General features: G+C 39.3%; 1 protein-coding gene across 1 annotated transcript; it reads right to left on the reverse strand.

Moving 5' to 3' along the window:
• Positions 1 to 417: 417 nt before the first annotated feature.
• sntb1 (syntrophin, basic 1) lies at positions 418 to 25,182 on the reverse strand. The gene is made up of 7 exons (XM_058394182.1): positions 24,416 to 25,182; positions 15,369 to 15,588; positions 11,410 to 11,614; positions 9,314 to 9,450; positions 7,398 to 7,594; positions 1,124 to 1,311; positions 418 to 994 (listed from the first exon to the last, which is right to left on the reverse strand). Exons 1-7 carry the CDS (start codon positions 24,918 to 24,920, stop codon positions 902 to 904), a joined length of 1,545 nt encoding a protein of 514 aa, XP_058250165.1. The 5' UTR covers positions 24,921 to 25,182; the 3' UTR covers positions 418 to 901.
• Between the last annotated feature and the right edge of the window lie 1,414 nt (positions 25,183 to 26,596).

Genomic DNA, 26,596 nt, shown 5'->3' on the forward strand with positions numbered 1-26,596 from the left:
TAGTGAGGGTGCTGTATTTAAATCAGATTGCAGAATGTTTGCCAAGTTTTGCAGAAATAACAGCGAACTCATGATTTTCTAAAATACTTATTTGAAACCCTGGTTTTTTTGGACCTGTGCATTTCTCACAACCTGATACAATTTGTTTGTGAATGTAAGCAGGCACTGTTCATTTTTACACAAATACAATGGGAAATTAAGTAATCTGATACTTCCTTAAGCAATGCAAACGAGCCTCTTGTACCACTTCCCCTAAGCCTCTTCTACCATCACAAGGAAAAGCCTGTTTTGTCTTCTGGTAGTGACAGAATAAGTGAGACCAAAGATTTTGTTTGACGCTTAATGCTCAGAATGTCCTTTCACTCTAATCTCCAGAGAACCAAACCTTCCAAATAAAAGCACCACACACAAACAGGATGGAATTTTACACTGTGAAACTTTATATATGTGAATTTACAATGTTTAAAACCGGTAATTCTCAGATCATAATTAGCTGCCAGAATCATAAGACTGATCTATTTAAAATGCTCCTGTATGGATGAGTCTCATTATCAGTCATGTTAAGTGCTTAATACTGCTCGATCGGATGAACTCTAAAGCAATACGTAGTACTTTTGTGTACGGCTGATCACTAGTTAGTGTTCATTCTGAGTTTGATCATTTTGTCTTAGCATAATCACGGTGTGGATTTGATTGTGTTTTGGTCTAAAATAGACAAATCAGATCATTTTAAAAAATAATAATAATAATAATAATAACTGATGTATATTAACCACTGCTATATTTCTTACTAGACATTCAGACATTTTAGTTCCGTTTGTCCTGGTCATACATCTTGTAACCCTGGCTCCTTTGGGACCAGTTCAGTCTTTTGTTTCATTAAACAGTTCAGAAGTTCATTTCAGGCCAGTAAGCCCAGTCTGGCGATTTTCGCTGAAAGGAAGGAGTGAAGAATGAAGACAATGGGCTTGGGACACGAGTGCAGGTCCAGTTGCTGTGAATAGAACAAACACCACACATGACCACACAAGTTACTGATGAGACAACCATATGATAAGTAACACAAAGAGGACAGTAAAGATTTCCTTTAAAGAAAGTTTTCAAAACAAGGTTTTCAACTCACAATTTCACCCTCTTTGCCTCCGAAGTCCAAATAGAGCATCCTTACACCGTCATCTGATGACATTCTGAGTTTCTCAAAGGGGTAGCTGAATAGAGGACGGCCTTGAGGAGGCTCTCCTTCAGGCAGCACAGAGAAGCCCAGCTCATAGTGAATGACCAGCCTGCAATCCTGACCCTTATACATGCAGCCTGAAACAAGGAGAGAGGCTTCATCAAAGATCAGTCCTGAACATAAATACCACACAGAGGTGTGTTTTCCATGTGCCTTATTATGTAAAGCTCACCTAAGAGACTCTGAGTCATGCTCTCTCTAGAAAAATAGTGTGGGTTTTACATTTGTCTTAAAAAAAAAAAAAAAAAAAAAAAAAACCTAAACAAAAATGTCTAACAGAAGTTAAAGCTTAGATAATAAAGGGAGGAATGAGGGCAGTTTCTTTAGAACTGTGCAAAAGTTACTTCCTTAGAACAAACTTTTGTGGAACTGCATTTATATCAATTAATAAAAAATCATTATAAAGCAAAATAAATGTGATATGTATACACCATTAACAATACAAGAATATTGTTAACAAATTAATGGGGATTTCAACTTTAAAATGATTATATACATTCAAATTCTATAGATTTTTTATTTCATTTAAAACCAAGAAAGATGCAAACTTTGCATCCAGCTGTGCTTTAGTGCTTAACACCAAACTGCATTCTTTTCATTCATGTTTTAAAATCAAAATTTGCTGAAGCTGCTGAAAGCAATCTCAAAGTTTGTTGTTAAATACTGAAGGGCTAGTTCAAATCTGCATAACTTCTTAGTTCTGGTTACTATCACCTAGTCCATTCCATAATGTCTGGTAAATATCCCCCTGCCTCAGCTGCCTCTTTCTATAATGTTTCTAGAATGATCAGCTTTACACACTGTGTGTACACCTGAAAGCTTCCTGCTTTTTGCCACATCTAGGAAATCAGAATTCCATACACTACATTTACAGTATCTCACAAAAGTGTGTACACCCCTCATGTTTTTGTAAATATTTTATTATATCTTTTCATGTGACAACGCTGAAGAAATGACACTCTGCTACAATGTAAAGTAGTGAGTGTACAGCCTGTATAACAGTGTAAATTTGCTGTCCCCTCAAAATAACTCAACACACAGCCATTGATGTCTAAACTGTTGGCAACAAAAGTGAGTACACCCCTAAGTGGAAATGTCCAAATTGGGCCCAATTAGCCATTTACCCTCCCCGGTGGGTGTCATGTGACTCATTAGTGTTACAAGGTCTCAGGTGTGAATGGGGAGCAGGTGTGTTAAATTTGGTGTTATCGCTCTCACACCCTCTCATACTGGTCACTGAAAGTTCAACATGGCACCTCATGGCAAAGAACTCTGAGGATCTGAAAAAAAGAATTGTTGCTCTACATAAAGATGGCCTAGGCTATAAGAAGATTGCCAAAACCCTGAAACTGAGCTGCAGCATGGTGGGCAAGACCATACAGCGGTCTTACAGGACAGGTTTATCTCCAAGACGACCACTGCCTTGCTAAAGTAGCTGAGGGTAAAGGTGATGGACTGGCCAAGCATGTTTCCAGACCTAAACCCTAAAGTGGGGGAGCGCAAGGTCTCTAACATCCACCAGCTCTGTGATGTCATCATGGAGGAGTGGAAGAGGACTCCAGTGGCAACCTGTGAAGCTCTGGTGAACTCCATGCCCAAGAGGGTTAAGGCAGTGCTGGAAAATAATGGTGGCCACACAAAATATTGACACTTTGGGCCCAATTTGGACATTTCCACTTAGGGGTGTACTCACTTTTGTTGCCAATGGTTTAGACATTAATGGCAGTGTGCTTGAGTTATTTTGAGGGGACAGCAAATTTACACTGTTATACAGGCTGTACACTCACTACTTTACATTGTAGCAGAGGGTCATTTCTTCAGTGTTGTCACATGAAAAGATATAATAAAATATTTACAAAAATGTGAGGGGTGTACTCACTTTTGTGAGATACTGTAAATGCGTGTGATCATTTGTGGGGAGGAAGGCCATGAACAGGTTTAGTTACCACAAAAGGGTCACATGGCAAGCATAAAACACACACATATGCAGCTAAGCCAGCATTTTCACAGATCTCAACCTCAAATAAAGAGGAAGCAATCGGAGGAGTTGAATTCCCCAAACAAAATGAGTGTAAGGGACATGAGGGTCAAACCACATGTAGGCTAAATGAAGCAAAATGAAAGTAAGCGGTGACTAAATAGGCACGGTGAAAAGGGACGATATTGAATAGTCAAGAGACGTTAAGATGTAAACTGAATCAGATGTTCTTGCATTGATAAGACCCAAATGTGACTTGACAGGTGAAGACTAGACAAACATAGCCTGAGCATAACTCCATGGATCCAACCTGCTTTGTGTCAACAGTGCTAGCTGGAGGGGGTGGTGTAATGGTGTGGGAAATGTTTTCTTGGCACACTTTGGGCTGTTAATGCCAATCAATCATCACCTGAATGCCACAGACTATTTGAGTCTTGTTGCTGATCATGTAAATCCTTTCATGGCCACAATTTACCATTTTCTAATGGCTACTTCCAGCATGATAATGCTCCAAATCACTGAGCAGAAGTCTCTCAAACTGGTTTCCTGAACATGATCATGAGTTCATGAGTTTCTCTGGATCTGAATCCAGTAGAGCACTTTTGGGATGTGGTAGATTGGGAGATTCACAGCATGAAAGTGCAGCTGAAAAATCTGCAGGAACTGCGTGATGCAATCATGTCAACATGGAGCAGAATGCAAAAGGAATGTTTCCAACATCTTGTGTAATCTGTACCACAAAGAATTAAGGCTGTTTTCAGAGCAAAGGGAGGCTCTACCCAGTATTAGTATAGTGTTCCTAATAAAGTTCTTGTCGCTTAGTCATTACTAAATTTACTAAACATCATTAGAGACTTACTACAAATTATAAATAGCAAAATGCCCAAAGACTAAAGTAATAGGCCTAGTTATGTTTTCTATCTGGATTTTAAAATAATCACTGAGCTAGCGTTCCTAATATGCTCACTAATACTATTCCAGATTTTAGGGGCGGTGTAGTAGAAATATCTTCGGCTGGCTGAGCTGTGACTAATCCTCAGGACCAACAGTAGTGTCCAAAGTTTGCTGAGTAAAGGCGCTGAACAGCACGGACTCAGACTTACACAATTCTGCGTGTATTAAACACACTATTCCGGTAAAAAAAAAAAAATAGACAATTCATTTGTGATGGACAGAAGCGAAGAAATGAATTCAGTGTCTCAAACTTAATGAGTCACTACACAGCAAAAGCAGTTAATCAGAAACCTGAGTTTAACTTTCTATAAAACGTTTAACCTGCCAAGTCGAGGTCACGATGCCTATTGGTGAGATTTCCAGGCAAAATTCCTTGTGTGGGCTGTCTTGCCGTAGAGGGATTTAGATCAACTTAGACCTACCAGTTTTGTTAGCTATGTGTCGCCCATCTTTATCAGCAAGGCGCCATGCACATAATGCCCCCATTTAGAATGAAGTGCTGGCCTAATTAAATGTAGCACCGAAAATATCATTTGTTACACAATTGAATCGTAACTACATGGAACTATTGAAAATGTATTAAACTTTTGATACAGTGTGCAACTCTAATAAAGACTGTACAGTTAAATACATAAAGAGGCCTAATACCTAATAATCCCACTTTAACCACCTCCAGGTATGCATACCTGTGATGATCCTACCTTATGTAGCTTAACATTCCTCCGCTAGAAGGGTAGACTCCTGAGATTAGACCTAATGCCAATGGGAGGGCATATCACTGCAATGCACTCTCCATGATCAGCTAATAGAAATCCTTACACAGTATTTCCAAACCATTCAACTTTTTCATGCATTACAATAGACAAAGGAAGAGAAAATGCTACTCTAAATATGCCATGATATTTTTACAGGGTAACCTACTGTTTATAAAATAACAGCTATTTTGTTTTAATAAACTAAAAGTTTCTTAGCATTCAGTAAGATCTAAAAAAATATGCTGCTGGTTTCCTCCAGCTGAGTTATTTACTACATACACTTGGCACTGCAATTTATCTGTAATAAATCAAAAATGCCTCTCTGTTGGACTGTGCTGAAGACGGAAAAAAAAAGAAACTTTTGAAAAGACAAGGAGGTTCATGTTCTTCCCTTCTCACTCTCATTCATCTCTTTCTGCTTAACAATACTATAACCTTACTCCTGACCTAAAAGACTGACAGAGGCTTTCCCACACAGTGGATTCACACACTGTTGCTTTCATCTACACACAAAGAGACTCCATTGAGCCACGGTCAGAGCAAAGGAATCTCCTTCGTCTAGCTGGAGTGGGTCTTTACAACACCAGGCTTTGCAGTAATGCCAGGAATTTATGGCCCCAGACATTTGTTGTGTTCTCAAGTCTGAACGACTATTTGGTGTCAAGTTCATGTTGACAGAATGTTTTTTTTTTTTTCTGTGACACATATAATGGGGTAGTATGGAGGATTAGTGTCACATTAATATTTTTCTCAATACCTCCTCTCCACAACACATACACACTCCCACATTATTTAGGCTATAGTGCATCCAAGTTACATAATAAATCTAGTCAACTATATCATTTTGTTCAGTATGTTTCCTCCTTATGGAAACAAGGCAAGAACAGCTGTATTTGTAAAAAATGAAATATTGGTTGGTCATTACTTTAAATGGGTCAGGGTTTGTAACACAAATTATAATCAGATGAAGACAATTGGGTAAAGCCACTGGAGAGTTTAAAGATGTCTCTCAGATGAATCAGAATCAAGTCTTGCATGAGTGTGTTTAAAACCGGGTACAAAGCTGGGAATATCGACTTGGAATATGGATAAAGAATCAATCAGTAGGAACATATATGTCCCAAAATATGAAAAACTTTATTTATAGCCAGAAAGGTTTGGGCTGATAAAGTCTTCAACACAAATAACCATTCTTTAAAAACATGGTAAGCAGAAAAGCATCTCAGAGCACAAAATAAGGCAGATGGGCTACAGCAGCAGATACTGGACTCCATTCCTTTCAGCCAAGAACAACCTTGGGCTATAGTGGGCACAGAGCACACTGAAACTGGACAGTTAAACACTGGGGAAAAATGTTGCCTAGGCTAATAAATCTTAATTTCCACATGTGACATGAACAGGATGAATCCATGGATCCAACCTCCCTTGTGCCAACAGTCCAGGCTGGTGGAGGTGGTGTAATGGTATGGGGAGTGCTTTCTTGTCAGCCTTGTTCCCCTCAATACCAATCAGTCATCATTTGAATGCCACAGACTATCCAAGGATTGTTGCTGACCATGTGCAACACATCATGGCAACTAGTTCCATGAGCATGACAATGACTTCAGTGTTCAGGGACGTCTCTCACTCACCAGATCTGAATCCAATACAGCACCTTTGGGATGCAAAACATTACTGGAATGTAACATGACATGAAGAGTTGAGGCTGTTCTTAAAGCATACTAGTATGATGTTCCTAATAGTAGCTGCTGAGTCCAAGATACCGATTGTATTAAATTGTATTGAATCTGTTTGATGAATAACTTTTAGATATTCAGATTTCTTTGTATATGTTTTACAGGACAGCAGTCACTGTACCTATATGCTGTATACTAAAGTTACGCCTGCACAAGTTTATCTCCCAACCTGGTCACTAGCTGATAGACTGATTAAATCCTAAGTAAAGGCACATCCTAAAACTCTTCTTTTGTAAGTAAAATAGGAAGAATGTAGCTGACTATTGTTTAAGAATTACTATTCCAAGTACAGCTTTATTAAGTTAAAAAAGAAAATCCTCTTCAAAGAAAAAAAAGCCCTCATGTTATGGTGATCTCCTGCGTCTCACATGCTTCTAATCACTCTGAGCTTAGGGACCGCTCCAGCACTTTTATTTCCCAGAATGCTTTGGCCTGTACCCCTTGCCAACCACACAGAGACCACACAGGAACTCAGCCACTCTAAAAATACATTCTCTTTCATGTTTTTGATATGAATGACGCAGGATATCCAGCGACTAAATGACCCATTGTGCTTTTGGGAATTTCAGTCTATCTGTGGTCTCACAAGAAAGACAGTGCCGTTTAACACATTATATGGATATGAATTAGGAACTGAGCAAAATCTGAGTAGTGCAGCTATTAAAAGGGCGATTTTAGCATTTTTGCCTCAAACAATAGAAGAACTGAAAGACTCCTCCTCCCTTCAGGGCTGTGCTTACTGGTAGTCACTTCTTTGATCATCTCAGCAGCAGTGTGGCAGCCAGTGACAATGCGTCTCGTCCACAGTGACAGGTCTTTACAGGTCTCAGCTCGGAAAATGTGAGTCTCGATGCCCAGTCTTGTGCCTGTTCGTGTAGCGAAGGATAGTTCCCCGCCTGGCTGGGGCGACCCTCTATCTGGACCAGAGTGTACCAACCTGACGAGACACAAAGACAGAAAACAGGTTTAGCAGCTCGACCTAAAACTGCCCCCAAAACATACGCCCAGTACAGGACGTGTAATGAAGAATAGCAAATCCAGAAACAATATACTATAATAAAGGAAACTGAAATTTTATTTTATACCAGCTCTCCAAAATGTGCTGAAACATGATAGCCTACTCTTTATCATGCATATAACCTACACTGATTAAAAAACTGAAAGCTAAAATCTAGAGTCATAAAACAAGTTTAAAAATATGCTTCTGGTTAGTGACTGACCAGAGGATGTTCCCTATGTATTACATCATAGCACTTTGTCACTATCTTTAAGAATGTTGTAAGCAGATAACGTGATCGTACTCTAAACCACAATGTTGGCTTGTATACTTAATACCATTCATACCAGGAAGGCATCTTAAAGTCCCTAAACTCTTCCTTGAAGCATATTATTCAGTAACTACTTAGAACTTCACCACTCAAGTGAAGCTAACAGGAAAGGCATTCAGTTATGAGAGTGAGGAATGTCAAGTTTTGGGCTCACTGATGAGGTCCATGTCCCTCGGAACGTACCTTTAAGTACGGAAAGATAGTTTAGTGACTACAGCCCCATGTCTATATTCTTGCTATGACTTCTCAATGTTAATTAGGTCGAAACTATTCTTCATAAGTGCAAGTACAGGGAAACTTCCTCTGTCACATAAGCAAGCAGGTTATTTAAAGCCAAATGGACTTAACAAAATTGTGACCTCAGTATAATAAGGTTCTATCTGGGAAAGAGTTATTTTGAGATATGGTACACTTCAGCTAGCAAAACTTTAAAAGTAGTATAATTTAGATTTACAGCTCAGCCTATATTTCAAAACTTCTATGATTGAAATTCTGAGACAATTTGAAAGTTACATTTTTTGACACTAGACGAAAATAAAAAATATCTGAATATTTCATATTAAACAATCACATAATCTCATGAAATAACTAATAAATAATGATGGACTTGGCAGTAAAAGAAGTATTGAGATTATTAATTCCAAATTATGAACACATGATTTTTTATATATATATTTTTACTATACTGAATGTATTCTCCAAGATCTTTCAACGAGATTGGTCACTTATAAATATAATTTTTAACCAAAATGCCAGACAGAATCTTCTAATACCGAGGTCATTGAATATGTCTAGAGACTACTGCTTTGGAAATGTAGTGCACTCCAGTACAAACAAAAAGACAAAACAAAACCATTATCATCTCTTAAAGACATGCTTTAAAGATTCCACGGTCTTGAAAAGGATTTCCCTTTCCTGTACAGGATGATCAGCTGAATACAGCTTAAGCCTGGACCATATGTATAATTTCTATTGAGAATTGTAGCTTAGAGTTACGTTTTCTCTTTCCAGAAAACTGGCTCACAGTGATGAAGCATTTTGGCAGTTGCAGGTGGAAGCAATGGGGCTGTAGGCTGGCATTCAGCTCAGCTGGCACCAGGGCTGTAACTTAATGGGTGAGTCTGTAGTGCTGGATAAAGTGTGTGCAGGAGTCTGAGAGATGCCATGGGGCAAGCAGAATGTGTGCTTGTTGAGCTATCCAGTGGAGTCTGTTGTTTTTGGACAAGTTGGTGGGAGCATGTCTGTTTATGCAGAAAAATGAATTATGATGATCCATGCTTCCATATGCTAGGTCTTGCAGAAGGGGTGTGTGTGTGTGTGGTTAATACCGTGTAGAAAGTAGAGGGTACGTGTGTGCTGGGTTCAGCCAGTTCTCCTTCATACGCGTCATGCTGTCATACAGCATCAGGTCTTTGTCGGTCACAACGACCACCACCGGCTTCCAGCGTGGCCTCTCACTCTCCGTCTAAAACACAAACACGACCATACAGATGGAAATTACTCATTATTTACAAGATGTTTGAACAAAAAAAAAAGTATATTCATTTATCTATATTCAACAGATAACCACCAAAAGTGTCTGGATTTATATTAGCCTAATGCTCATATCTAATATTCATGCATTCTTAATGATCTGTAACAGCTTTTCCAATTCAGGGATGCACTGGATCCCAAACAGCAGGAGTGAGACAAGCAGTAGTGCACACTGGATGGGTATTTTATGTGAAATATGAATGTAATGTGATTGATTCGCTCATGTGAGAGATTCCTTTATGAGTTCCATCAAAGCATCGATACTCTGTGGGAACAGCTCAAGGCAAGGCACATCTGGCTACGGTATCCATTTACCAACAGAATATGCCTTAAACTGTGATCTTTCTTCTTCTTGGCAGCTACGATGAGTAAATTATTTCTCTAAGTGTTCGTCTAATAGCACACTTGAAATATAGCGTATGGTACAAACAGTAAATAGAGGGTGGCAAGAACAGCGAATGACTCACCCTATCAAAAACGATGGTTAACCACATCCCCCACTACCCTGGGAAAGAAAATTAACCAACGCTGCTGTAAATGCTTGGAGCACTAAATTAAACTTGGCCTTGTGCAAACAGTAAAAATAAAATAATTGAGTGAAATTTAACGCTTTGAAAAAAAATCGGCTGACATAGCCTGGCCTACTCAAACTACCACAAATCACCAGTGCGCACTTCACAGGACAAGCTAAAAAGAGACACTGGCAGGGCCGGCCAGAGACACATATGCAAGTTGCAAAGGGAACTAGGTTACAGTCTTTGGGTCCTTGATGAACTGGAGGCTTTTCTCTCCTTATAATTATTTATCAAGGGCCTGACAGCTTAGTAATAAGAGACAGTAAGAGGGTGCTCATTAAAAAGCAGTGAGAGAAGAGGTGGTTACTCAGCCCGCTTGTAGCACAGTGAAGGCCTTAGCACTATATTAGCTACCTCTGCCAGGCCACAGCTAAGAGAGTCTTCAAAAGAGGAATCAAAAATGGAAGAAAGTATAACCATGCTCAGGAAAATATCCCATCAGCTGCTAAGACTGCGGGTTGAGACCGGTAAGAATAACGGAAATCTGTGTCTACAATGCTATAGTAAAGAGCTAAACCAGACCTTTTTTATCCCCCTCTCTGGATAATGGAACAGCTAATGATTTTAGTAACACAGTGAACTCTACCGAATTTCCTCCATGCAGAGGCCCAGCAGTGCAACATCTACATGACATTAGCATGTGAATTTTGCATTTTTAAATCAGCTTTGTAGAATAAAGCCAGGAAGTTTCAATCAGCGTTTTGAACTTTGCCCATGCAGCGTTACTATTCTCACTAGAGCACTTCATTTCTGATTCATATAGATGAGTCAATCTCTGCACATAATCCTTTAAAGCCAGTGGGATAAGAGTTAAAGAAGAGCTAGGAGACTTGACTTCTAAAAAGCAAATCAGAATGCAATACTGGTGCAATTCTATTTATTTATTTATTTGTTAGTTTATTTATTTATTTCAAACATCACTCATAGAGCTAAAACACATTTGCCTCTCTATAGTTATTACTATTGTACTATTATACTATGATGAAGTTACCATCATTTCCTTCCTGTGATTCTCTCCATGCTTCACAGTCACGGTGAAGGACACGTATCCTCTCAGAACCTTTTTTTGCAATTAAACTCAAACTTTGTGCGCAGTAACGAATTGCATCATGTCACATTGCATCATATCAAAACAGCTCTAAATCACATCAATATATTAAACTGTTGGCCGTCCCTGCCTGTCTCTGCCCCCCAGGGTTGCTTTGCACACCAGAATATCAAAATTCTGGAATACAATATAAAATCCTCTGCTATGAATAGACAGCTATTCTCCTTCACATAGCCAATGTCTCTTTGAACACACTACAGGAACTAACCTTCTCTGCCAGCCAGCCAAGGTGGCGTATCTCATGACTCGCCCCGAATCCGTTCCTGGCTGCTTCACAGAGCTCAGACATCACCTTGTTCATGATGGTATTGGTAGCGGACTGCATAGACTCGAACCAGGCTTGAGCTGAGCCGGAGTCTGAACACCGCAACACCACTGTGTGCTTTGCGTCAGGTGAGTGTAGCTCCAAGTGCCTGCAGAACAAAGAAAGAAATGAAGCTCAGCACTGCATCCAGCAGCTTTCTACATGTTTCATACATGTGCAATAGGTCCTGTATTTTACTTCTGAACCTTTAATTCCTTAAGCACAATTTAAAAAATACAGGGTGTCTTCAAGGCCACTTTAGATGGATGCTTCTAACTTTCTAATACAGAATGAAGATGGCTTATTTTCTTGTTTGAAGAAACAAGTTATATTACATCGTCTTTTCTACAAAACCATTTTATAATGAAAACAGAAAATAACTGGATGATATGCTGTAGAGTCACAGCAATCTGGATCTGAGGCCATTCTGAGCCTGGGGGAAGTCCAGAGATCCAATCCTTGGTCCAATGGAAATGGCAGTCTGGGCTTCAACAAAACCATAGAGTGGTCCACATCATGTGCTGAAACTTCCTGTCGTCTGCACTACCTGCGTTCTGTCAAGAAATGTGACTGATTCAACTTGTGTACCTGTGAAAACTATACAGCCGAAATTATGTGGACACATACTTTCTGAAAACATCTCAGTCCAGTTTTATTCCCTTTGCTATTCTAAGAAACTCAAAGTTTGGCAAATGTCAAAGTTATGTACTTTTCCCATTCAGCCACAAGCGCATTAGTGAGGTCAGGCAGTGATGTCAGGTAAGAAGGCCTAGGGTGCAATCCACATTTCAGCTCATCCCAAATGTGTTCTGTGAGGTTAAGGTCAAAGCTCTGTGCAGGTCACTCAAATTCTTCCACTCCAACCTTTGCAAACCTGGTCTTCATGGACCTCACATTGTGCACAGGAGCATTGTCATGCTGAAACAGGGTTGAGCCTCTTAGTACAAGTGAAGGGTAAAGCTACATATGGATGTGATGATTAGGTGTCCACATACATTTGGTCACGTTTCCTGCATGGTCTACAGGGAAAGGGTTGTGCATATGACCAGAAAATTTCAACATGTTCAGCTTTGTGGTGTAAGTGCTAGAGCTGAACTGTCGTGTTGTGTTGGCCTGCATGGACAAAAATAATGTTACATAAGAAAGACTCTTCATTTGCACATATGCCATGCTTCACCACAAGTGCTGAAGCAAAGGGATGAACATAGCAAGTTCTCCACATGAGTCTTCTCTGAGCTCACTAGTTTCTTCTCACTGCTTAAAAACCATGGCAATAGGAGGAATAACTATTTTAAACATTGTCTTAGGTGTAAATGTGTGTGAATGTGTGTGTGTGTGTGTGGTGCTCTGCAATGGACTGGCATCCCATTTAAGATGTACTGCCCACTATTCACAGAATAGGCTCCAGATCCTCTTTATCCACCAAGATGAAGTAGTTACTAAAGATGAATGAATGATTTGACAGCACTTGAATGAATTGGGTCGTGAGCACAATTTCACAGGCATGGGATTCAAGGTGAAGTTGGGGTTTGTCTGTTTCCTATAAAAAAAAATAAATAAATCATGCAAAGTGAACATATTTCTTAAAGACTACATAACATTTCCATCAACTTTGTATACCGGACATGGATTTAGCTTGAAAGAACACCAAAGGTATTAACTCCAGTTTGTGATATGCAGGAAATCAGCTAAACATCACTGTGCCTATAGTGATCCACATCTTATACATCATATCTCATAGGAGCTTTAACCTACCCAGCAAGTTACATTATCATTTCCAGCTGTTCCATGCTGGTAAAAATAGTTCTGTTTTATTAAGACGGAGAGTTGGGAGGCTGGATGGGAACAGAAGCCAAAAGGAGCTGAATGGTGTATTTGCGTCCGTCTGCGGGAGAGCAGTCCTTGGACCAAGACCAAGGAGTTTTCTCCAATCCAGCCATGATGTGGGAAATCTCAAGGCTGTTGGGGGATTTGTGAGCCAAATATAGAAAGTGCAGCGATCAATGGTAATTTTCTTATGCCTTTTGTGGTTATAGAAGAGGTTCCATTTTCAGCATGGTAAAATTTGTTTAAGGAGTAAAAGCCACCTCAATTCCAACCTTTTGTAATAATGCTAATAACAGTTCATTAAGGATAAGATAGAGGCTTGTAAAAGCCAGCCATCATGGATAAAAAAAAAAAAAAAGCACTGGAAAACCCTTGATTGATGGTGTAACTTATTTTAGGAGAGGGAGTCAAATTATCCATCATTATCTCAAACTCTGATGTCATATTAACGGGTTTAAATATAAAAGAAGCTATTTTTAGGTCTAGTTCCAAACATGATGTGTCCAAATCAAACAAGGGCCATGAAGAGGATGCCTGCGATAAATCTGTCAGCACGAACTCCTCCTTTCCCATCTACTGTCCAAATTCATCTTTCCTACACAAAACAGCTGTGAAAAATTTCCACATCAGCTACAAGGCACATGTCAAGGAGTGAAAATCAGATGAAGTGTACAGTGACAGCAAGTATTTCATGTTCAAGCTGTATTTATTCCAGATGGGGCTGGTGCCAAAAAGTTTTATAGCAATCCTTATGTAACCTGTAGCAGGAAGCCGGACTTGTCAACAGAGACGATGCTTCTAGGAATGTAGGAATGTTGATGGATGTTCTGTCAGGCCTGAGATGAGGCTACGTAAATGTGTAAATTGAAGTAAAACAGGATGAGTGTGGATGCCCCTTGCCGTCAGCTGCAAAGGGAAGAAGACTGATGACATAGTGTGGTGGAGGAAAAGCCTTACCACAAGGGAATACACTCATATCACACATTTGGGACAGAATGGTACACGGTATGGTTCATTTATTCATGTTCCTTAACCATGTTCACAGGAATACACATTGAATGAGGTCTCGGTCTATCAAAGGGCATGACATGTACACACCTAGAAACAGTTTAGAGTATTGACATGTTTCGAGAGGAAACTGCAGAACCCAGAGATATGAGAATATAACATGTTTTATAATGTTTTATAAAAGCTGGATGCTTTACAGTCCAATGTAACTATATCTTTATCAAGTATCATTTTCCGATTTTCTCTATGGCACAGCACTGAATGTTGTGTCATTCGTAATAAGAGATTAGAGATGAGATGAATGATTACACAAGTAGCGAACTATGAGAATGGAATCTTGCGGTGAGAAAGTTTCCAAAGAAAAGCCCACAACAGATGAGAAATAGTTGCTGTAGCAGAAAGCTCTTTTTAACCAGCTCAGCTGTGGAACATCACTTCCTCCCAGACTTCCTGTGCAGCTTCGGGTTAATCTGACAAACCACAATGCACATTTTCCTAACTTACACTTCACTGTAATCAAAACATGTTTTGGTGACTGTGGTTGAATAATTGGCCAGAAAGTAGTAGTTGTGATCTTTACAGACTTTAAAAGCTGTAGAACTTTGATGTTGTGCTCATCGCTTTCAGCGTGATGATGGTAGACGCTGACTTCGTTCAATTTACATTTACAGGTGAAAAAGAGATAAGAGCGAAGATAAGAGCTGTAAGTTGGCTTGCAGTCAGTAACCATGTATTTCACCTTCCCAGTAATTACCACATACTGTTGATATTGACATAGCGGCACAAAGAAACTGAGGGAAAGATTATCTTATCAGTGCTGATCCACTTTGAAGACTCCAAAAGGAGAAATATCAATCAATTCAATTCAAGGTGATGAAGCTCAAAACCAATTCTCTTTAAAAAAAAAAAAAAACAGCTAAGCATGCTTTGAATCAAACCTTGCATTACTTTCCATAGTTAGAACCTTAGTTCCTTCTGATACCTGTTTTCTAAACTGACACAGTGGTCTTCCTGAATGGCACATGTACCTGTTTTCGGGGTCAGGGGTGGTCATAGCCCGTGTGACGTAGCACATTTTGAGCGGGATGTATCTGCAGTCTCCTTGCAGTGACAGTGAAGGCGGGCTGGGGGACACTTCACACGGAGGGCTACCGAGCCGAGGGGATTCGGGTGGAGGCGTCTCCCATCCGATCTCTGCCACTGGAGAACCCTTTTTCACGTAAGGTGTAGCTTCTCTCATGTACTTTACTGTGACAGAAGAAAGAGGAAATAGCTGTGGTTAGATCACATCTTACTTCACATGATAAAGCACTGGCATGAATATTAAGGAAATCAAAGCTTAAGTCTATCATTCATAACATGGAAAACTTGCTTTTGTGCTCCATTTACTCAGCATGGATATAACGTCTATTTACTGTGCAGGACTACACTCTGTGGAAGCTCCAAATAGAAAGAAGTCATGAAAAGCCTACGAAGGTATGAGTCAGAGTTTAACTGAATTGTACAAGAATTAAAACTTTTTAAATGCTATATACTATACTATAAATATAGTCACTCAGCACTTAGCTCCATAAGAGAATGTTGTGAAATACGAGTGCTCCTGTTTCCAGATCATGATATTTTGGATTGTTTAGAAGACTTTTTTTTGAAAAGAAGCGAGGCATCTTCATGAAAGATGATTTTTGATCATCTGTACTACAAACTAGAAGTCTCCATCTGACACAGTGTCTACATGCTTAGTAGTACTTAGTAGTACTTTTCCCCAGTCTGAGAAAATTCTGTCCTGGAACTAACTATAGAACATTTACTGCCTCAATGCAGTTCAGTCTGGTACAGAAACCTACACAAACCAGGACCACAAAGCCCTGCAGAGAGCAGTGTGCCCAGCCAAGCGCATCTCCATGTCTGCTCTCCTCACTCTACATTGGTGATTTTAGCAGCTCTGTCGCAGATTCAAAGACTTCACCTATTCCAGGAACTGTCTGTTCAGCCTGTTGCAATCAGGTGAGCGCTTCTGCAGTCTGATGGATTAAACTGAAAGGCTCAGGAGGAGCTTCTTCCCTCAGGCCATCAGACTCCTCAACACAGAGGAGTCCATCTCCATCTTACACATCCCTTAAAATTCCATAAAGACTCGTTTACTCCACTGTCATTCTGCACACTGCACTTTTACTGTTACTACTACTATGTAACTTACCTACATGTTTAGTACATCACCTCCTATTCTGTAATGTTTGCACATTCTGTACTATTACTACATAATGCACTGCTACTACATGCAACATGTAAAATATTGCACATCATTCTATTACTATTATAATTTCTATTCATCTCATTTTAACTTAGTTACTTAAGTAAACTTAGGAGAGGCTGGGGTTTCAATTCACTCCAATTTGTATATTGTATATAACTTTGTTTGTTAAAAATCTTCAATCACAGACACTGTTGACCAACCAACTAAGACTGAAACCACAGTGTCCATGCTAACAGCTGGATAGGTTTGGACACCACCTCCTTATTATCATATGAGCAGGAAAAAAAAAAGACATACACTGACCAGGTATAACATTATGACCACCTGCCTAATATTGTGTTTGCTGCTAAAACAGCCCTGACCCGTCATGCACTGTGTATTCTGACACCTTTCTATCAGAATCAGCATTAACTTCTTCAGTAATTTGAGCAACAGTATCTCGTTAGTTGGATCAGATCACACGGGCCAGCCTTCACTCCCCACATGCATCAATGAACCTTGGCCACCCATGACCTTGTCACAGGTTCACCACTGTTTCTTCCTTGGACCACTTTTGATAGATACTGACCACTGCAGACCGGGAACACCCCACAAGAGCTGCAGTTTTGGAGATGCTCTGATCCAGTCGTCTAGCCATCACAATTTGGCCCTTGTCAAACTCGCTCAAATTCTTACGCTTGCCCATTTTTCCTGCTTCTAACACATCAACTTTGAGGACAAAATGTTCACCTGCTGCCTAATATATCCCACCCACTAACAGGTGCCATGATGAGGAGATAATCAGTGATATTCACTTCACTTCTCAGTGTTCATAATGTTATGCCTGATCAGTGTAAATTCTGGAACAAGAAAAATGACAAAATAGAGGAAATTGAAAAAATAAACAGCATCATTAAATGAAAAGAAAATAAATGATCAACATTTTTATTACTCTTACATTTATATATATTTTTTAATATTTTTTTAAAATATTTTTTATCTTTTATTTTACTGACTGAGACTTTATGAAATAATTCAGCAATCTGAATTGTAATAAGTTTTTTTAATTCAAATATATTGTAGGTTAATAATGGTTCAGGGGTTCCACAGCACTCAGGTGCATGAGTGCTTTATAAACAACCGTTTGACTTTAGAGTCAATATGGAGGTTGTTGACAATACTGTTAAGCAAACACTACACGTTCCTCACTGCTACAAAAGGGACTTAGTGTCACGAGTTTACATATAGCAAGCTCATTCAGGGAAATTAACAAGAACTGACAGCTGGTAACAGCTGGGGAGAGCTGCTAATGTGCCCCCAAGAGTGATTAAACAGGGTTTTCAGCACATCCGAGGCAGTGGAACTTTTAAATGACATGGTGTGAGTGTTTCTCACATGGCCAAAGTGCATGACTGCAAAAGCTCAACACATTCTTCATTCAGAGCTGATCTGTGTAAATACCACTAAATAAACATCTTGTAATTATACAGTATAAAGTATCTTAGACACAGGGAATGCTAGTTATAAATAAATAGTAGCTGTATGTGTGGGAATTGAATGACTCAATTCTATCAAATCATATCAGTGAAGCATGTATTTATCTTAGTCCTTCTCGATTTATTTCTATAACCCACGTTATGATTTTCTTTCCAGGAAAAGCACCACTTGCTGTGTTTAAAACCTGAAAGTTTCACTCATCAGGGAAAACAGATTTCACGTATTTTCCATTCACTCAGAAGTGTTTCATTTTCATTGTTTGGATTTACATATTCAAGAGCAACGAAAAAGGTATGAAATCTCATGGTCCATGATCATATGTTAAAAGTGTATAATAAAAAATAACACCAAGAATTATAATACATGACCTAAGAATGGTAAATGAATAAATGCACTATACTTGTCCTCAATAAATGAGGAACTAACTATGAATTATTCTAGTTTCAGCAGCTGAACATGACTGTGAATAAAACAAGCCTGAAACATTAAAAGTTTATTATAACTGCTAGTGGTAATATTTGTTTTCCCTGCGGCGGTGTAGAATTAGGCTGCTAAACCTTTTGAATAATTTCAAATGGAAATGCAATTGTTTTTTAATTGCATCTGAATTTTTTTTTGTTCAAAAAGTAAACACTCGACTGTTTCCATTTAAAAAATCAGGCTAAATGTCATTTCTGCGGAATTATTCAATAATCACAGTGCATCGAATAATAAATTATTTATCCCATCTCTTATTAATTTGCCTTTAGTTAACAATAAATGCTCAAGCTGCACACTCAGTTCTCAGAATGAAACCTACTGGGACATGGAACTGTGTTACAAATGGAAGTGCAGGCTAAAATTGCCTAGCTTTTAAAGCAGAACTGTCAGAAACCACAGGCCACAGCAGCATGTACTCCACTCCGAAGTCTGGACTATAAAGTAGGTGAAGGTTTAATGTCTCTTAAGGCTTTTTTTTCAGTTCGAATAAATGTTTAAGGCTGAAGAACCTGCTGACCTGTAGGTTTTAAAAGAAAACTAAACGCACAGGGTGGGAGGGACACTGTATGCTTGACAGCATCAGCACACAATGGACAAAACTGGTTTTATCTTGATAGTAGCTTTGCACGGTGGTAGCACTGTTCACTTCCCTAAATGAAGATATGTACGGGTGAAACTTTAAGACTTCCTCAATGCTTCATCGAGGAAGTACAATACAGTTGTCTTTTAAGAAATCTAGACATCGTCTCATTAACATCTGCAGGTTTCTTAGTATGAGATTAATACCTGTGACTGTTGGCTATAATGAGATCAGTTGAAGTTGTAAAGTAAAGCATAATCATAAAGAATTTCCTTTATGGAAATGAGCCAAAGACAAATTTCCTGACAAATGTCCTGCTGTGATGCGCTGCCATTCCATCCTGGTGCCCAGTGTCGCTCCTGTCCCATGACCCTGACCATGACAAAGTGATTACTGAAGATAAATGAATGAATGACATGCTGATTGTTGAGAAATGTACATTTGTATAAGCTATAAATGTAACAGAATACATATACATTATCTGGAATGAACATATACAGTATATTCTAAATACAAATTATTAATTTTAATACAAACTATTAGTTTTTACATGAAAATGAGGCAGTCCTTAGTATCTGCCTGGTCAGGCTCACTGTGGCTATTTATATTTCAGAAAACAACACTACATTTTTTTTTTTTTGAAAACCACATGGGAAAGTACAAACAAAAAGAATATCTTCCCAAGCGGGATTAAAAATGTCTCATGAGTGATAAGAGGTTGAGGAAGTGTCTTCTGGTTTAGGTCATGCCCAGTTTAAATCCAAATATAGATACAGCCATTGCTTTACATATCTAGTATAAGTTTAAGGAAAACAAACAAGCAGAAGAAACTGGTCTTATGTTGTTGTTTTTTTTAACAAAATAGTGTCCTAGTACTCAATAAACCTTTCAAATAAAATTACTCCATGCCTAAAACTGCAAGAAAGCTTGTTAGAAGCTTCAGCTGAAGAGACTGAGGGTTTACAGAATAAAGAATTTCTCTGCCGGCATCAATCAGCGTCAGTGTTAGCACTGTGGAGGTATGAAACGAAAAGCCTCATTCATTCACAGTTTTGTCACAGCTATATCGCCTGTCACACTGTGACAATAAAATAAACTAAATAAGGAAATAAAATAAATGCCTAAGCGGTAGAACACTCAGACATAAATCAATAAATTAATCCATTAAAACAGGTTTCCATTTTTCAACATCAACAAAAAGAAAGCAGTTATTGTGTCGTGCTTTTAACAGGAGTCACGGCACAGCTTCCTATGCATAATTTTTTTTTAATCATTGTGTGTTAAGGGGACTGGAAAGTGCACATTTAATTTCCCTTGAGGACAAGAACTCAGCTTACATGCAGACACAGCAAAGCATTGCGGCAGATCAATCCGAGCTCTTGAAATTTACTGAGACAGAGCCAATCGACGTTTACAAATAAGTGCTTTATAGTTCAGCGACTCAAATTTTCCCATTGTGGCTTCCCTAGCAGCCAATCACAAGCACTATGTAAATCATTTACCTGAAAGCAAGAAAGCTCATCAAGAATTTTTCAGTATTTATTATAAATTGTCATGATTCGTGAAGTACTGAAACAAAAGGATCTGCAAGCACAGAATGTTAAAGACGACTTGACAGGGAAGAATGTGTCTCTGCCTCAAGTTCAAAACAGATGTCTCATCTGTTCAGAGTTAATGATGCTAGTCTAAAGTGGTAACATAAAATTCTGCAATGAAACAAAACATAACCACATCATACTGGTGTATTTATACTCAATAATGGTTAAGCATTAGAAGTTAGTTGCTTTCACCATGCAGTCATGTTAGACGCTTTATCCGGGATTTTTCATGGGGCTGGATCTACATTTTACTTGAATAGTCCGGAGATGGAGATGGACTGTGTGAATTGTTTCGGTGCACAATCCAGAGTCTTCTCCTCATTCTCTTCTAACTCCAAGCCTTATATCTGTAGTCACTTTATCATTCACTGTCAAGTCGCAGATGATTGAGACATATCATCTAACAGCTAAACAGCTCTGACACACACACACACGCAAAACATTTCACTGGCAATCAGAGACGGAGTGAATGAAATCCAAGCCAACATATCCTCCAGCTTTATCAGACTGTACTTGTTGCCAGTGCGTCATGCTTTTATCACTACTATTATTACTGAACACGTGCCAAGAGGTTCAGCGTGCAACCCTATTTCATTGTCCCCAAACCTGTGGAATGTTTTTACTCCTCATCAAAAACCATTGTTTACTTAAACACCAATGGATTTGTGCCTAAAAACTATTAACGTTCCCAAATTTTTCAGTTTTCCTGAAAGAACTGCTGGACTGTTGTCCTGTTAACCTCAGTATAATTATTTATTAGACAATAGAGAGCATTGTGTGTGAGCACAGACTGAATCCAATGGCCATCAGGTGTACTTATAACCAGCGCTTTGTGCTCTGTTCTTAACTGGTCCTAGTCATTACAGTTGATCTGATTTGGGGAGAATGACAGGCTTTGTCTGCACAGGAAGAAAGCGTACTCATCAAGCGCCGAGTGGAAAACGCTAATTTGACATATAGTCTGTTTGGATGCAGAGTATCTTGGGGTAACAAAAGACTCGGAAGCTACTTCCTCGGATACAGAGACAAATCAGCAGTAGTGGGACTATGTATTTAGTACAAAAAAAAATAACAGAGAGAGAAAGAGACAGATAGAGAGAAAGATAAACTTCTGGGTGTGGTAAACACAGTAAAATCAATGTGCAAACACTGCTGACAGAAAACAACTCTCTCATTTAAACAACCAGATCCTTTGGGTACAATTACCCTTCTCCAGACCACATTATGGGGGGAAAAAATGTCAACAACTCTTGCTTCTGTAGCTTCTACTGTTTCCGCAAGATTTCAGTTTGCTTGTAATTATACAACATTTTGCCTTATAAATGACAATAAACCATTCTGAGTAATGAGGAACATTTTTTCATCAAAAAAAGCATATTCAAAGCCCTACTTCTAACATGGATACTTTAAATACATGATATAATACTCCATGAAAGGTCTATTTTTAACTCTTAGACTGTGGAAATATATTTTTGACAGTCAAGATCAATAATAAAATGTAAAAATTAAACACTAGACACTCAGTTTAGTTGAAAGATTTAGGCCACTTTTAACAAAACAAATTTCTTCAATGTCCTTGATTCATTCCGCTTCAAGAAAACTTCCAGTCTGTATGTATGGCATGGTGTTTTTAATCCATCAGCAAACATTCAGTTTATCATCTTTAAGAAGAAATTGGTTTTACCAATCGACTTTATGGTAATCAAGTACTTTAACTCATGCACCTTGGTGTGCTTTAACCAAGAGTTCTTGTACAAGTTTCTTTCATAACCAAAGTGTTTATTTACTTCACAAGATTAAAAAAAAGCTTGGATTAGATGAGAGAGAGAGAGAGAGAGAGAGAGAGAGAGAGAGAGAGAGAGTCCACGTGCCTTTATGAAAGTGCAAAGCAAATTGTGTGGTAATTATACAAAAGTGGTTTGAATAGATTTGGTTGTGTAAATGATATATGCCATTTTATTTCTAGTTTAACTCCTTATCTCTCCTCTATGTCCAGCTTGTGTGGAACAAAGAGTATCAAATAAGGCTAAAATGTAAGAATTCAGCTTTATTTGGACATGGAGCAAAATCAGAAATCTTCCTTTAAGTCAATAAACAAGCACATCTAACCATAGGTGAAATTTAAATGATAGGCCTGACATGACCAAACACTTACACAGTCATTCTTGCTTATCTTTACGTGCAGTGTTCTTGAACACATACATCCAATCAGTCAAACATGAAAGTAAATCTGTTCTGATCACCATGGTAACTAAGCAAATTCAAGGGGGGGGGGGGGGGCAGAAAATGAAAGATTAGTCCTCAGGTCATGTGTGAACTCTCCCTGAAGTACGCTTTCTCAACAGCGCTCTCTCTCTCTCTCTCTCTGATGAATCACTCAGGACCAGACAGAAACACACAGCCAACGCATCTGGTCATCAGATTGTGACTAAACAATGAGCAGGACACATCTGTGTTCACTGAACCACAAGGGAAAGACCAGGTGCAGAACGACGCTGTTTTCTGCACGCTGTTACAGAGCTCAAGGCCAACAGCGGTCAACACGTAACAATATGGCAGAATGACTGACAGCGTGGAAATGATTAACACAGTTTCTGTGTGGCTGTCACTGTGAATGCTGAAATGTGTGGTAGTAAAAAATGTAGAAAGCATTTCTGAAAGTTGGAAATCTTTAACACTTTGTTAGAAAAGTCAAATAAGAAGATCTACCTGCACTGATTTACAGATAACATTACTCCAAATACAATGCTCTCTATTACACAGTGAGTAGCAAGAGATACACATCATCTCATGTTACTGTGAATAGAGAACAGAGATGAAAGCCACCTGAAACACAGTACAACAATGCAAACAATGTAATCTAACTGAGTCTAACCTCATATAATCTAATTAAACCTTTTCATGTCAGATGCTTTTATCCAGCACAAGTTGTTGAGGCTAAAATGAAAAAGGGTCAAGTCGAAGCCGTTCAAAATCTCGTTTAGAGTGCCCCGGAGTTCAGTGACCCAATGCTCTTGATACGTGAACCAAAATTCAACACATGCAACAGAGGAGTCAGTTCACCTACAACAACACAACATGGATTGTTCCCAAAATGATGGATAGACTGCATTATTAGAGCTCCAACATAATTCTCACAGGGCTCTCACACAGGCTGTCTTACTTTAAAACACATACAAGCCAAGGGCTAGAGAATGTAGCTGTACCTGGCTCAGCTGGCAATCTGGATCAACTGGGGATTCCTGTGGACACAACTGTGTACCTCTGTGCTAGGACACTTGTAAGACTATCAACTAACAAATTCATGCAAACAAAAACTATCATGGCCACTTGGGATAGAGCTGCACAAAAGCTCATTTATTATTCATTTACTGTGATATTGCAGCATTGATATTGCAGCAGGTTGGTGTATAAATCAATGAGGTCTAAAATTATTCATTTGCCAATACAAACAGCATTCCTTAGGAGTGCTGATGTGAGTGATCGGATATAGCTTCCAGGAAAAAAAAAAAAAATTTAGGTGCATAATCTCAAATAATTCTTAACCGTTCCCATCAATTTGTCAGCATTGTTCTGAATACATTATACACCAGTATGTAATTAATCTAAAGATAATTAGTGGTCCAACAACTGAATTCATTAGAAATAAACTTCCTTCTTCCACAACTTCGTGAGTGTCCCTCCTACCTTCCAGCGTGACCACACGGCCGGCTCTCTTTAAGCCCTGCACAGCCTCATCGTGCGTGGCGTCGCGCAGGTTCACGCCGTTCACTGACAAGATCGCGTCCCCTACGTAAAGCGCGTGCGTCTGGTCTGCGGCTAGACCCTTAAAGATCTTGCTGATAAGTATCGGCATCTTGTTCTCCTTCCCTCCTTTGATGCTGATGCCCAGGCCGCCCACGTCCTGCTTCACGACCCTTACGCACCGCTTCCTGTTGGCGATGGCTTCGGGCACGCGCTCGAGCGAATCTGCCCCGGCAGTCCTCGCACCGGTCTCGGGGCTGTCAGGACTCGCACGCGACCCGTTAGTCACGCCGTTCACGTCGCCGCTTCCGGCCGCGTCCTCGCAGCTAAGCGCGAGCGCCTCGTCACTCAGCTCGACCAGCACTCGGTGCCATTGCTCCCGCACCAGCACTTCCAAAAACCCACTTTTCTGGACACGCATGCCGGGAACCGCCGACGCTACCGCCATCTCTGGGGCATTTCTGATGATAAAACGGCGTTGTGAGTTTTTACGCACGCGGGACTTTGTCCTCGCACCAAACTCACGGGCGCTTTCGGAAAGTTTCAGTGCGCCTCTCGTTCATACTTGCTGGAGCGTTTCTCCACTCCGACACACACACCATATCCGTGTTGGGTGGAGCAGCGGCTTTATGGGATGTGTCCTATCGGCCTGAGCGAACTGGGGAAGCACGAGAGGCGCACACGGGTCCCTCTGCGGAAATGTAAAGAAATGAACACTGTACCTTAAATGAAAACATTTGTAGTCGAGACGGATGATTCACAAAGGAGTCGGTTCATGAGAGACGAGTGAATCGATTCGGAAACATGAGCGAACCAAGTTTTAGCACTTGTGTTGTTTTCCTTAGTTGTTATATTTGTGTGATTATTAGCATTTGAAGAGGACTGTGAATTGGGAATGTGAGATGACTTTATCAAGCAAATTTTTTTTAACAACACAAGTATACTTCTGACAGGATATGAAAGTGAAACGTGTCAGGATTATGAACAAAACTGAAAATGTAGTCTACACATTGTGGCTCTCAGATTGTAAAACAAAACCCGTGTGAAAACAGTTTGAATCACTTAAACATGAAAAACATGAAGCAGAAAAGTGAGATATAAAGCCTGTGGAGTTTGTCGTGGAGTATAAACCAAGCGCACCTGCGTTTCACCACTGAACTTATAATAAATATGGTTTAAGCCGCAGCCAGGGATTTCATTATTATAACAGATGAAGCTCCAGCATCTACTTTGGTAAAACGCTGTGTAAAAGTAGGCCCATGTATGGTAAAGTAAGAGGAGTGGAGAAGACTGTAGACCTATTCCGTGTTTGGACTTTACTTAGTAACTGTTTTGAAGACTTTTAGACCTTTACCCCACACTTTTGGATGATTCATGAACTTTTTTCCAGTTTAAACTTGGGTAAAAGTTTTAGGCAGAAGGTTTACTACTGCAGGTGAATTAGATCTAAACCTGAGCCATTCATTTAAATTGTAATATATATATATGGTTTTGATGGCCTATCTAAGGTCAGTTTTATTACTAATATTTGTGTAGGCCTACTTTTCCACCACTGCTAAGCACAATGAGCTTGAACAATTATTTGCTTAATACTATAATATTAAGTGGTTTCCACTGGAAAAAAACAACAACGTATGTATACGCCTAGTATAAGTTGTAAATACACAAAGCAAGCTTTCCACATCCTTTGCTGTTGTTTTAAGTGCAAGGATACAACACATACTGTCAGTGGCTTTATATATTTCCCAGTAGGTGGAACAGTTTCCTGCAACCATCATGGCTGGAAAATGTTAACCAAACACTGAGGAAACATATAGGTTAAGCTTATAGTCAGTACAATTACAGTATCTACTAATCTATCAACTGTATAACTGTGTAAGCATTTTACATGAACCTAACCTGCTGACCAAATTATATATTTACAAATTGCTTCCACATAAGATAGGTGACAAAGTGAATTACAATAATGCAGTTTTAGTGCCATCTAGTGTGTAGTGTGAGCTCCTTCTAGGCCTGCCATGTCTAATGCCAAACAACTAAAATAAAACTGGAGTGTAGTCAAATACAATATGTTTTTATACTTTACTATTTTTCTCAACCATTTATAGATACAGTGTCACTAGA

Source organism: Hemibagrus wyckioides, linkage group LG01 (genome assembly GCF_019097595.1).
Source record: "Hemibagrus wyckioides isolate EC202008001 linkage group LG01, SWU_Hwy_1.0, whole genome shotgun sequence".
Taxonomy (NCBI): domain Eukaryota; kingdom Metazoa; phylum Chordata; class Actinopteri; order Siluriformes; family Bagridae; genus Hemibagrus; species Hemibagrus wyckioides.

What these genes read in the sequence shown, in the direction of transcription:
- sntb1 (XM_058394182.1), bottom strand. Translation starts at nt 24,920, where the DNA reads ATGGCGGTAGCGTCGGCGGTTCCCGGCATGCGTGTCCAGAAAAGTGGG. An exon ending in CCGTGTGGTCACGCTGGAAG is followed by an intron (nt 15,589 to 24,415) that starts GTAGGAGGGACA and finishes CTTCTGTCACAG; the next exon opens with TAAAGTACATGAGAGAAGCT. An exon ending in TACCCTCTACTTTCTACACG is followed by an intron (nt 7,595 to 9,313) that starts GTATTAACCACA and finishes GTGTCTCGTCAG; the next exon opens with GTTGGTACACTCTGGTCCAG.